The sequence below is a fragment of the Alosa sapidissima genome, chromosome 9 (assembly GCF_018492685.1).
Source record: "Alosa sapidissima isolate fAloSap1 chromosome 9, fAloSap1.pri, whole genome shotgun sequence".
Lineage (NCBI taxonomy): Eukaryota > Metazoa > Chordata > Actinopteri > Clupeiformes > Clupeidae > Alosa > Alosa sapidissima.
The window spans coordinates 5,941,170-5,953,669 of record NC_055965.1 but is presented as its reverse complement, the minus strand read 5'-3'; the positions used below and the strand labels follow the sequence as shown (position 1 = coordinate 5,953,669).

The 12,500-nt window shown below is 47.6% G+C and overlaps 1 protein-coding gene across 1 annotated transcript in view; it reads left to right on the top strand.

The window, feature by feature from the left end:
• The window catches only part of LOC121719810 (alpha-1,6-mannosylglycoprotein 6-beta-N-acetylglucosaminyltransferase B), a 55,728-nt gene that overhangs the window by 33,573 nt on the left and 9,655 nt on the right, over positions 1 to 12,500 (top strand). Inside the window, exons 3-8 of the mRNA XM_042105591.1 lie at positions 2,198 to 2,331; positions 3,442 to 3,572; positions 5,369 to 5,374; positions 11,433 to 11,588; positions 12,012 to 12,158; positions 12,475 to 12,500. The exon at positions 12,475 to 12,500 is cut by the window's right edge and continues 91 nt beyond it. Coding sequence (XP_041961525.1) covers positions 2,198 to 2,331; positions 3,442 to 3,572; positions 5,369 to 5,374; positions 11,433 to 11,588; positions 12,012 to 12,158; positions 12,475 to 12,500 — 600 coding nt within the window. The remainder of the gene's footprint in view (positions 1 to 2,197; positions 2,332 to 3,441; positions 3,573 to 5,368; positions 5,375 to 11,432; positions 11,589 to 12,011; positions 12,159 to 12,474) is intronic.

The following is a 12,500-nucleotide window of genomic DNA, read 5'->3' as shown; positions in this document are numbered from 1 at the left end:
AAACTTAGTCAGAAGATCAGAATATGAAGCATCATGATAGCTAGCTGGGCTTAACTTTTTAGTCCCACCTGTGAGCCACCCCAGTTACTTAGCTTCTAGCCGCCGCCGATTAGGCTGGTCGTGTCTTCAGCATGAATATTTTTGATAACTACTGCTCGTGATTGATTGCCATTGACATCGTCAGGGTACGGCTTACCAAAGAGGGAGATAATATGGGCAAGTCGCAGTTTTGCAGGTGCTTGTGTGGGCTGTGCCGTCCCGATGGAAACTGTGGTGGAGAGCTGCAGTAACTAGGGAAGCGAGTGCATTTTGGCCTCTGGTCGAGGAGCTCCCCTGTGACCAGCATATGACATGATCTATCTACCTATCTATCTACCTGTCTATATACATATCTAGGCTATCTATAGCCTATCTATTTATCTATAATCTGCGCTATCTACTGCTGAACAATACCTTACTCGTCTCTCTTTACTCCTCTCTCGTTATTCTCAAGGGTCTCAAGGTGGGCTTTGGTCTGTAGTCTCCCCAAGGTGACGTAATGCAATGCATTGTGGGGGAAAGGAGAATCACTTCAAATGCTGTGAAATATTACCTGCTTTTTCGTATTATATTCCGTTTTGTGATACCCAACAACATCAAATACAATGGATAACAGTTTAAATGTTTATTATCAACAAGCAAATTGTGCAAATTCGTTGGAAAATGAACCCTGCAACACGGCCTTTAAGCTCAGTGCCGAGAGGACAGGTGTGTGTGTGTGTGTGTGTGTGTGTGTGTGGTGTGTGTGTGTCTGTCTCTCAGTTTGTCTATCCGTCTGTTTTGTGTTTTTAGTTTTAATATGTGTGTGCTGTGCATGATTTAATTATCTTATTATTTTCTTTTGACATCTTGCTATATACTTTTTGTGTGTACAGTACACACTACAGGTACATGGGTTCTGGTATTTGACATATTTGATATGTGTGGGCAGTTGGATTGAGAAAGGTGTGCGCCTATCCATAACCTCTCCTCACCACTGTCTTTATGAACTCCCATGACTTCAATTCAACCATTTTAAGTAGGATTTCCATTTGGCTCCATCAACCTTTCTCTGGAGTTTTACTAACATTATTCTCAGTGGCATGTGACCTTCAGCTGCTTATAAAAGCACTGTAAAGCGAGGGGAGAAAATGGCTGTTTTCTTCTCCACAAAGAAGGATCGTGGCCGCTGTTTTCTTCCTAAACGCCGAAGCGACTCCCATCAGGCCGTGTTGGCTTTGATCTCTCGCTGACTGTAAGGTCAAAACACCGAAGCTGATATTGACCCTTAATCCTCTCTCTCTGCTCCGCTCAATCAAAAAGTTTCCAAAGCACAGAGAGATGGAGGGAGGAGGAAAAGAGAAAAAAAAGATGTTTTGTTTCTTTTTTTTTTCCCCGCTACTCTTCTTTTCTCCCTCTATAGCCTGTGTTGTTTGTTGACTTTGATATAGCACCTTGTAGTCTAAAAACAAGATATGACTACTTTTTAAAAGCATATTTCTCCTGGAATTATTTTTTTGTTTCTCTAAAAATACTCTAAACATTGGAGATAGGAACTTTGAACGTGTTTTTTTGTGTGTTTGTTGATTTTTTAAAAGGGTTCTCAAGGTTTTTTGCGCCAGGGCTCATCTGCATGGTGTCTCTTTCATGTGTGCACCTCAGCTTGGCTTGGATAGCCTGGCGGGGGACAGAGCTGTTGACCCAGCGAGGTCTGGGGTCAAACTGCCTTAATCAGCAGACTGCTAGGAGAAGAGACTGCCTTTGTTTACTCAGAGAGGAAGGTGTTTGTGTGTTTACTCTATGTGTGGCTCTGCGACTTTGTGTGTCCCTCTGGTGCATTTTTATGAACTGACAGTACTTCTACGGGAGACTAAACTCCCACTGTGTGTATGTGTGTGTGTGTGTGTGTGTGTGTGAGTGTGTCTGCATGTGTCTGTGTTTTAGAATTCAGTATGGATTTTTACTGACTTACCCGGCTTCTACAGATGCCAAAACTCAAAATGGCCTATGTTACTATAATAAATGGTCCACCACATAATTGAACCTTTTAAAAATGTATGTCATTGATTTATTGACTTTATTACTTTGCTATTTTATAAGTGGCTAGTTACACATGTCAAAAAAAAACAGACAGAGGAATTCAACAAACTAAAGAAACTTTTACTTTCACTCTTCCCAGGTGCCGCATCAGAGTGATTGACACGTTTGGCACCGAGCCCGCCTACAACCACGAGGAATACGCCACCCTCCACGGCTACAGGACCAACTGGGGCTACTGGAACCTCAACGCCCGCCAGTACATGACCATGTTTCGTGAGTGGCCATCCATCTCCTAGCCATTATCCATAATGGGTCCAGTCAAGGTCAATGTTCCACATTATATAAGACTGTTTCTCCGCCATTGCATCATGCTATCTCAAATAAAGGGCCAGGAGTGTATCACTTGACACGCTGGATTGATTTGGACTTGGATTTCTGGATGGATTTGGCGTGACAAGACAAGGAAAGAGTTGCTTAAGATTGCACCAAGACAGACTCTGCAGACCCTATCTTGGAGTGACACTGCACTACAATGCCCAGTTAGATAGATAGAACATTGTATTCATTCTCAAACTCTTTTCCATAGTAACTATAAGTATATAAGTATAAGTATATTCCTAATTCATTAGCTTGCTACATGCCTATGTGATCAGAGGCATTTAATAAAGGTCTTAGATCATTATATAACCTAAAGAGCATCATTACATAACTATTCACCAGAATCCATCAGATGCATTGGTATGGAGAATGTATTGATAGGCTACATATTGCTTTGTTTTGACTGATAAATCCATGCTGAACTATTGTGTAAAAGCCTCAGATTGACTGTTACATGTCTGTTGATGTGAGGCTCTGGTCCTCTGACAACCGTGTCCACCCCTGGTGCGCCCTCCTTATTGGCTCAGGCTGCATGACAGGCTGCGAAATGGACATGATCAGCGGTGCTCCCGCCGACCGCTTCACGTCCAGCAGGGGGGCCACTGTGTAATGCTGACGGCGACTCCAACAGCCTCCGTTCCTTAATAGCAGAGCTCCTAGAGACAGAGCCTATTCATTCAGGCCAGATAGATGTCAGGGCAGCCTGTTCGCTCAATCATACAGCTCTCTCGCTCTCTCCGCTCTCTGTGGAAAAATCACTGTCCATGACATTTGCTCCCATTACCATGGAAACATAGATCAAATCGGTCATAGATCACACAAAATAAGGAGACATACTGTAAGTCTCTGGACTTTTTTTGTCACGGGCTGCATTTTGCCGTTTTTGACTTACCGTATCCTTGACCGACGCTTGTAACAGAGCATCAGATTCATGTAAGCCTCTTTAAGAAGTCGCCTAGGCCGAGTCTCTCATTCTCTTGCCCTCCCTGCCCCCCCTTCCTGTAGCCCACACGCCAGACAACTCCTTCATGGGCTTCGTGTCGGAGGAGCTCAACAACACAGAGAAGCGCAGCATCCAGCTCAACAAGGTGCGCAACATGGCGGTGGTCTACGGCAAGGAGGCCAGCATGTGGAAGGTGAGAGCTCTCTCTGCACACGAGCACCACAGGTACTCCCAGAGTGGCCACAGAAATAGATAGGCACTGTGTCCACACATGTTCCTCTTAGTGGCCATAGAAACCAGCGGGGGTATTAGATAGGCACTGTGTCCACGCGCATCATTGTTGAAATGTTGCATTTCTATTGACTGGCTGAAATGAATGATCACAAATGTGGACAATCCCAAAATTGTTGGACTATCTAGTCATTTCAGCAGGTTATGCTGTAGGTTGGAAATATATACAGAAATAAGCAGTAACAGTAGTTTCTCTATGTGCACGATAAGATAAGCATGAATACATAGATACTAAATGTTATATCAGTATGAGTGTACCATGTATCCTGGGAATCCAGAGTTCCTGCGGAAGCATTTGCTCAGCGAGAGACTCTGGCAATGAGTAATGATGCACGTAACTTTTGCCCAATAATATCTGTGTATCTGATACAGGCGGGCCAGAGGCGAGCTAAACAGACGACAGTCGTAGTGTTATCCAATTGCGTCAAAGTCCAGAATCAGTCAGTTAACATTGGTCGTGTAGTGTTATCCAATTGTGTGCAGTGAGATTTTCAAATGGTGCCGCCCCTCGAGTTGGGCCATTACATTATTCGTGGCCAGACCCTTAATCTTTCAGATTTGGATCTGGAATCTCTATGTACCATGATGAGTAGTCTATAATTTGGTAAACACCATCACATCTTTTATTGCTACAAAAAATGATAGGCCTATATAGCATAATTCAACAACACTTGGCTGTGTGGTGTTGTGGAATAATAATGCCATTTTCTCCTTCCTCCTCTTATCCTGCTGTGGCAGGCCTATCAGCTCTGGCTCTGTCGTGCTCCCAAGCCTACAGTACATGTGAATAAGACATCAAGCCCATTTTGTTGTACACGGGCCGAACATGAGCTCGCGTTAGTCTCTCCACCCAACAAAGCACCGAGAACGGCGCAATAAAAAATCAATGTGGCACAGGGAGAGGTGAGGCAGATGCCTTAGATTGCTCGGTAAGGCAGCTCTTCCTCAAAGCACTGAGCTGTCTGCCTGAAGAGCGGAAGCAGATCCCAGTTCCTCCTAAATAAAGAGGCCTGTGGAGGCCCATGGATACATGTGGGGAATCTCGTATTCAGCACAGGAAGCCCTAACACAGAGCTGCACTGGGCTGCAGTAAGCCCCAACACTGGGCTGCATTCTGCCAAGGAATATGTGATGAGGCCGAGGATGCTGCAGAAAGAGAGAGACAGATCCTAAAGAGAGAGGGAGAGACAGGGAGAGAGAGAGAGAGAGACTGAGGGAAAGAAGGAGGGAGAGGGGGAGAAGAACAGAGAGAAAGAGAGAGAGATGCAGAGAGAAAGAAAAAGTGAGAGAATGTAATGTCAGAGCTGTGTTCCCTCATGGTGCCGGGGTTTTTATGAGGCCTGCTGTGCCACTGTGTGTGTGCACATAATGTCAAAGGGACAAATGAGAGAGAGAGAGAGGGTGGGAGAGGGGGAGAGAGAGAGAGAGAGAGAGAGAGAGAGAGAGAGAGCGAGAGAGAGAGACTGGGGTTGTGTGAGGTCAGGGCCAGCGGAGCCCTGGGAGCGAGCCTGTGGCGTGAGAGATGCTGATTGCGTTGCATTCATTCTAGGCTAATGGTTTGACTTGTTTGTGGTCTCTCTCCTCTCTTTTCTCTACTGCTTTCTTCTCTTCTGTCATCTTCTCACACCCTCCCCTTCTCTCATCTCCTTCCTCTCTCCCTCTCTCCCTCCTGCTCCCCTCTCCTATGATGGGCTCCAGCTCCAGGTAAGATCTCCTGCCCTTTACCTACTCACTCTCTCACTCACTTATTCCCTGTCAGCATCTCATTACACACTAACAAGTGCATCATGTCTGTCCCCCCCACCGATAGCACTCATGCTGTCGTAACCACCTAACAGCATGGAGGTGCTGCTATACACCCTACAGCATGCAGAGTCACATGCTTGTGTTGCGTTACTGCATGGAACCCCAGAGTCACATGCTTGTGTTGCGTTACTGCATGGAACCCCAGAGTCACATGCTTGTGTTGCGTTACTGCATGCGATGGAACCCCAGAGTCACACGCTTGTGTTGCGTTACTGCATGCTGGTGGGTTTTCCTGGTGTGTACTACTATGAAGCATATGTGTATACCTTGAAGCATATCCGTAATTTGATTGACTGGTGCCATGCAATGCTGTCGGTTGGTGCAAAAAGTTGAACACTTCTCAACTTTTTGACGAAGGCGAAGGGAGCAAAGCAACGCAACGCAACGGACCCACAATGCACTTCGGCGGCGGATGATGTAAGCCTGTGTAAAGTGAACAAGACGCGTCTCCAGCACGGCATTCAACGCAAGCGTGTGTAGGCACCGGGACGCTGCTATATACACCACAGCGTGTTGCATACCACACCCGCTCAAACAGTGTCTCCGCTGCTCTGCATTCACGGGCTCATGCATGAGAGATGCTTGGCATGCCGTAAGCCTCTGCTAATCACATCGTGTGATTGCGATCTCATAATTAGCTCCACTAAGCCGCTATCAGCGGAACATCGCTCGCTCGTGAGTCCGCACTGAATCAGCATCCTATTACACATGCCGATGCGCGGAGTGGTGATAAGTCAATAAAACAAAAGGCTGGAATCAGTGAGTCGCTAATCCTGGAGTTGATGAAACAGTGGGGTAAAAGTGAGCATGTGATGTGGGGGGGAGCTTCTTATCAGAATGTGTTTTTGTCAAAAAACAGTTAGAAAAATATATAAAATATAATATAATAACACCCACTCACCGCACTAACTGTTGGTTTAGTACAAAGTTTACCAAGTTAAAAAAAATAAATTCCCCAAACTTGTTGAAGAAAGACATAATGAAAAGTTTTAAAAAAACGACCAACAAAAGGAACACTTAAGTGGTTACCCTTGATCACTCAGTACCTTCATTTTCTTAACACAAAAAAACAATGGCAGTCTCTCCCACTTAAACGCATTCCTTAAACTCCTCATTCTTTTGTGTTCTTTCGTCTTGGTCCGTTCACGAGAAATCAATTCATCCTGCCTCGCTCTCCAGATGTAATGGCGTGCTTTTTTTGGGGAACGTGTGCGCTAGAGACTCAATGGCTTTTAGGAAGGCGCTTGCATTGATTTCCGTGCCTCCCTCCAACACCCCCACCCCCACACCTCCCCAAGCCAACCCCAACCTCTGTAATTGCAGCACTCTCTCTCTCTCTATGGTGCTCATCAACAATCGGGCTGATTGTCATGCTCAATCCAGATGATGATGCTGACGCAAGTGCCCCTACCCGTCGTTTACTTTGAAAGGGGAAAATTACACCAGTGTCAGGAAGGGTTGGCACGTGCCATAACATGTTGCCCCCGAGGGCACTGGGGGGGGGGGGGGGGCAGAACTGTATGATGGAATATTCTTTGATCAGAATTCATATTGTGTCCTTTGCTGGCGTTTAGGTGACCGTGGCTATTCCCCACTCTGCTCTCTCTTGCCTGATGTCTAGTTCAGTAGCATCCTCCCCTCCTGGAGATCCCTCCATGACATCTTTGCCGTATCTCACTTCCTGCTCACCTCTCTGTCTCCCTGGAGGTGCAGATCCAGCTCCTCACCGACAGTGCGCTCAGCCCCCGCACTTCACTGCAATCTCACAGTCTAGCAGCTCCTTTTGTCTTCTCTTCTCCTTGACTCCTTTCTCTCTCTCTCTTTATTCTCTCTCTTTCTTTTGCTCTCTCTCTCCCCCCTCCTTCTCACTTTCTTATTCTCTCTCTCTCTCCCCCTTCTTAGCGCTTCGGACTTGTAACCGGAGGGTTGCCGGTTCGAACCCCGACCAGTAGGCACGGCTGAAGTGCCCTTGAGCAAGGCGCCTAATCCCTCACTGCTCCCCGAGCGCCGCTGTTGTAGCAGGCAGCTCACTGCGCCGGGATTAGTGTGTGCTTCACCTCACTGTGTTCACTGTGTGCTGAGTGTGTTTCACTAATTCACGGATTGGGATAAATACAGAGACCAAATTTCCATCACGGGATCAAAAGAGTATATATACTTATACTTACTTACTTCTCACTTTCTTATTCTCTCTCTCTCTCTCTCTCTGTTTGAGAAGTGCAGTGCGGGCACCTAGAGCCCCATACAGAAAGCAGAATGAGTTCATAATGTGGCCCCCTGCAGAGAGGTCAGAGGTCAAACAGGCTGGCGGTTAGAGTGGGCGTGTTGGTCCAAGTGTGCATTCGTGACTCTGTGTGTGTGTGTGTGTGTGTGTGTGTGTGCATGCATTTGTGCGTGCATGGCTGTTTGTGAGTGTATGTTTGTGTATGTGTGTGTTTGTGTGTGTCTGTATATGTTTGTGTGGGTGGCTGTGCTACAGTTCAATAGAGTAATCTTATTTATGATTGTAACCATGGCTGGCTTTGGTGCTTTTTTCCTTGAACTTCAGACAACAGGTGTGTGTGTGTGTGTATCTGTGTGTGTTTGGGTTTGAGCATGTGGTTGTTTGTGTGACGTTGTGTGTGTAGTTCTGTCCTTTCTTCTCATCCACAGTTTAAACCATGGCAAACTGCAACAAGGTGTCTGTGTGTGTGTATGTGTGTGTGTGTGTGTATGTGTGTGTGTGTGTGTGTGTGTGTGTGTATGTGTGTGTGTGTGTGTGTGTGTCTGTGTGTGTGTGTGTGTGTGTGTGTGTGTGTGTCTGTGTTTGGGTTTGAGTAGCCCATTTCCCTTCTTTTTACCTCAGCTCTTTACCAAACCATGTAAATTCTATCAGACCCCAGGCATACCCTTTTTACAGCCTTTGAGTTGATATCTTCAGGCTGTAGCTACTATTAGGAAACAGGACGAAATGATCATTTATACCACAAGTAATTAATTCCTTAATTAAACACCTAACGATAGTGATTAAATTAGGTTTTGATTTTCTTTCTGTCTCTGTTCAATGGGCCTGAACAGTGAATGTGTTTTATTTGTATTTTTATGAGTTAGATTAGACCAGATGTTATTGTTTTTATTTCCCCTGTGCCCCGAGGGCCTCTGCAATTGTGAACTGAAGCTTTGTGTTAGTGATAGTCATCTCTTTAGCTCTGTTAGTGGTTTTAGCCTACAGTACATGTTTGGGGAATAAGTGCAATATTAGTACTGTGATATGACTGGTGCATATATGTTAAATATATGAATGAATAGAATGAATAGAATGAATAGAATGAATGAATGAATGAATGAATTAATCTATCTATCTATCTATCTATCTATCTATCTATCTATCTATCTATCTATCTATCTATAAGCTGTCACACAACAAGTGTGGAGAGAGAGAGTGTGAGAGAGGGAGGAATATGCCTGTGTCTGTGAAGTGTTCATTTTTTATTCTCTCTCCCTACCACCCATTCACTCACACACACACACACACTCACACACACATTAACACACACACACACACACACACACACACACACACACACACACACACATTAACACACACACACACACTCACACACACATTAACACACACACACACACACACTACCTGCGCTGCATAGCCGGAGGGGCCACTGGTGTCGTCGTCTTTGTAAACACACCCTAAGCGCTCTGATGTGCCTCCAAATCTGGGCAGCGCTCCACGCACACACACATACACACACAGTTTTGGCAGCGGCTACTCCACTGGTCTCTCTTTTCATTTATCCCTTTCCCTCTCTATCCCTCTCTTTCTCTCTCTCTCTCCCTCCCTCCCTCTCTCTCTCTCTCTCCCTCTCTCTCTCTCTCGCCCTGTCTCAGTTGTCCTCCCGTTCGTTTACATGAAGTCGTGCCTCACCCTCACATCTGTCTTGTTTAGTTCGCCACCCGGGGGCCCCGCGGCCGCAGCGAGCTTAAACAAGCCTCTCGAAGAAGCGATGAGAGCGGAAGTGCGCGCTCCGCTCTGCCCGGGGCCTCTTACCAAAAAAAACACGGCCCCTCGTTGTTTAGGCTCATTATACGCCGCTGCCGTGATGAGTCCAGGTTTGACGCGGCCCGTGAGACAAATTGCCTCTCAGACGTGGCCCCATTAAGGCCGGCGAGTGGCGGAGCTCGGGGAGAGCTGGGAAGGGGGGTGTTGTGGGTAGCGCGAGTCGTCATAATGTGCCCGACGTGATTAGAATTGATTAGATGCAAAAGCGCTGGAAACAGCCGGAAGTATTAGCGCACTAATGTGTCACTCGCTCTTATCAGCAGTCCGGGCCGCCTGAGCTGTCGTGGCTGGGGGTCGACGGCAACGGGGTTTGTCGCCCGTGACGACGAGGCGGAAGAGACGGAAGATGGCGGTCTCCCTCTCCTGGGCACAGTGGCTGTTTGGGGCCCTTATTCCCTCTGTCTCCCGCACTTAACGCCAGAGATAATCTCCTAATTGGGCCGGAAAATCCTCACACAGGAAGCGATCGATCCCACAGCCTCCAATTACAGCCACAGGCCACACGATGGAGTGAGAATAAGCCGCTTAACAGTGCCGGGAAAGTCAATAGTGAGTCCTCACGCTCTCGCAGAAAGAGGGAGAGAGAGGGAGAGGAAGAGAGGGGGAGAGAGAGAGAGAGGAGGAGAGAGAGATAGAGGACTTTTTTTTCAAAGGAACTTTCACCTGTAAGGATTAAACCAATAGATCTCATCTCACAAAAGATTTCCAGTCTCACAAGGGGGAAAAAAAGTCTCAGGTTCAGTGCTTTAAGCAGGCCTGACCTTCTGTGAGTTCTACAGAGGGATGGGAGTTTTTTGCCCTAAAGTGGCATACATACTTAACAGCAAAAATACACTGTTGCTACAGTAAGACCAGAGGTTTCCACTCTGAGGTGAAGCCAGAACACAGCACATTTCCCTCCTGCTTAAAACCGATTCCACTCATCAGCTGAGCTCCAGCAGTACTTTTTGCTGAAGCTGGCTGAGTTACAAAACTTCTCTTCACAGGGATTAACAGACGCCAGCGTGTAGCCCCTGATGGGATCCTGATGCTGCCATTTTTTAGCTGCTCTGACACTCCAAAAATCCTGTTACGAGAATGTGAAGTGGCAAGGCTTTCCAAGCTCTCATTCCACCAACTCCTGCCCATGTCCCTCTTTATCTCTTTTTCTCTCTCTCTCTCTCTCTCTCTCTCTCTCTCTCTCTCTCTCTCTCACTCTCTCTCTCTCTCTCTCTCTCTCTCTCTCTCTCTCTCTCTCTCTCTCTCTCTCTCTCCCTCATTTGCTCTATCTCTCTCCTCTATTACTCCCACCTCTTTTCCCGTGCTGATCCCCTCTTGGGTAAATCCAGACACATGCCCGATTGTACAGCTGCACTTTTAATCCTCTGTCAGGACCCCGGGAAAAGTCCCACAGAGAAAACTTCCAGCACCTTCTCCCAGAATGAGTTTTGAATCGGAGCGCATTGAAACAGAACACTGGGAGCACGGGGCCAAAGTAAAGCAAAGCATCATGGGAATTTAGGGGCAGAGCTGGCTACATCGCTGCCAGTCCCCACGAAACTCATTTACCTCAGTGCCCTCAAGGAGTGCCATCCTCACCCCGCTCCTTGTTCCCTTGTTACTCTCCTGTCACAAGGTGTGCCAAGGGGGCATGGAGACTCGAGCAGCCTTTGTCAAAATAACAAACCCCTGCATCTGAATGAATCAGTCCTGCATGGTCTCATTCATATTCACAGTGCTGGCCAGGAGCTGCTAAGGGGGTCTGAGGGGAGCTGTCATGACAGTGTTTTTCTTTCAAGTGCCCCCCCCCTTTTCCCCTCCCCTTTGAGGGAGCTGTCAAAGACTGGAGCTAACCGCTACGCTCCGGCAGACCCCCCCCCCCCCCCCGCTGACACCCACACCGATGGCTTTATCCGTCCACAGGGGAAGGAGCGCTTCCTGCAGATCCTGCACCGCTACATGGAGGTGCACGGCACCGTCTACTACGAGACGCAGCGGCCGCCCGAGGTGCCGGCCTTCGTCAAGAACCACGGCCTGCTGCCGCAGCACGAGCTGCAGACCCTCCTGCGCAAGGCCAAGGTAGGAGGCCGTGTCCACCTCCACCGTCCACCTCCGACACGCTTGTCCTCTGTAGGATGTACACACAAGAGTGTAATTGCTTTATCTGACCTGCTGTATATATGGGGAAGCTGGGAGACAGAAAAAAGGCTGCACTTTTGTTAGAAAGCAACGGCTGCACAATCGCGGTGAATATTTTTGGCTACCTCCCAGTGGGCTAAATTTAGGGGGAAAAAATATAAACCCTGCGTCAGCAAAAGTGCTGACAGAGGTACCGGTAGCTGTATTCAGCAGGAAAAAAAAGTCACCTCACGCTCAGTCTAACTGAATTGCAGGTTTTCTTGAACTCTGTTGTAAGTCTGTGCCAGGGCTCAGGGCTCCCTGACCCTCTGTGTGCGTCTCCTCCTCCTCTTCCTCCCCCTCATCCTCCTCCTCCTCCTGCAGCTCTTCATCGGGTTCGGCTTCCCCTACGAGGGTCCGGCTCCTCTGGAGGCCATCGCCAACGGCTGCGTGTTCCTACAGCCAAGCTTCCGGCCGCCGCACAGCTCCCTCAACCACGAGTTCTTCAGGGGAAAGCCCACATCCAGAGAGGTGCGGTCACTGGGTCGTGCCACATACTGCCACATCGCGTCCACTGCTCTTAGTCAACACATGGTGGTGGAGACTCTAATGACACTATAGAGTCATTGGGAGACACATAGCTGTACTATGCTGTGTGTATAGTCGCTCAAGTTAAAGAGGGATCCTATCCTATCACCCTTGGGTCCCTCTTGAAAATAGGATTGTAGATTAGTGATAATAATGCATGTTGGTTAATGCCTAATTGTCGGCAGACAGAGTAGACCAGCCCCATTCACAACTCAGCCACTCACGCACTGCATGACGCTGGTGATTGTTCCCTGTGCAGGTGTCCTCTCAGCATCCCTATGCTGA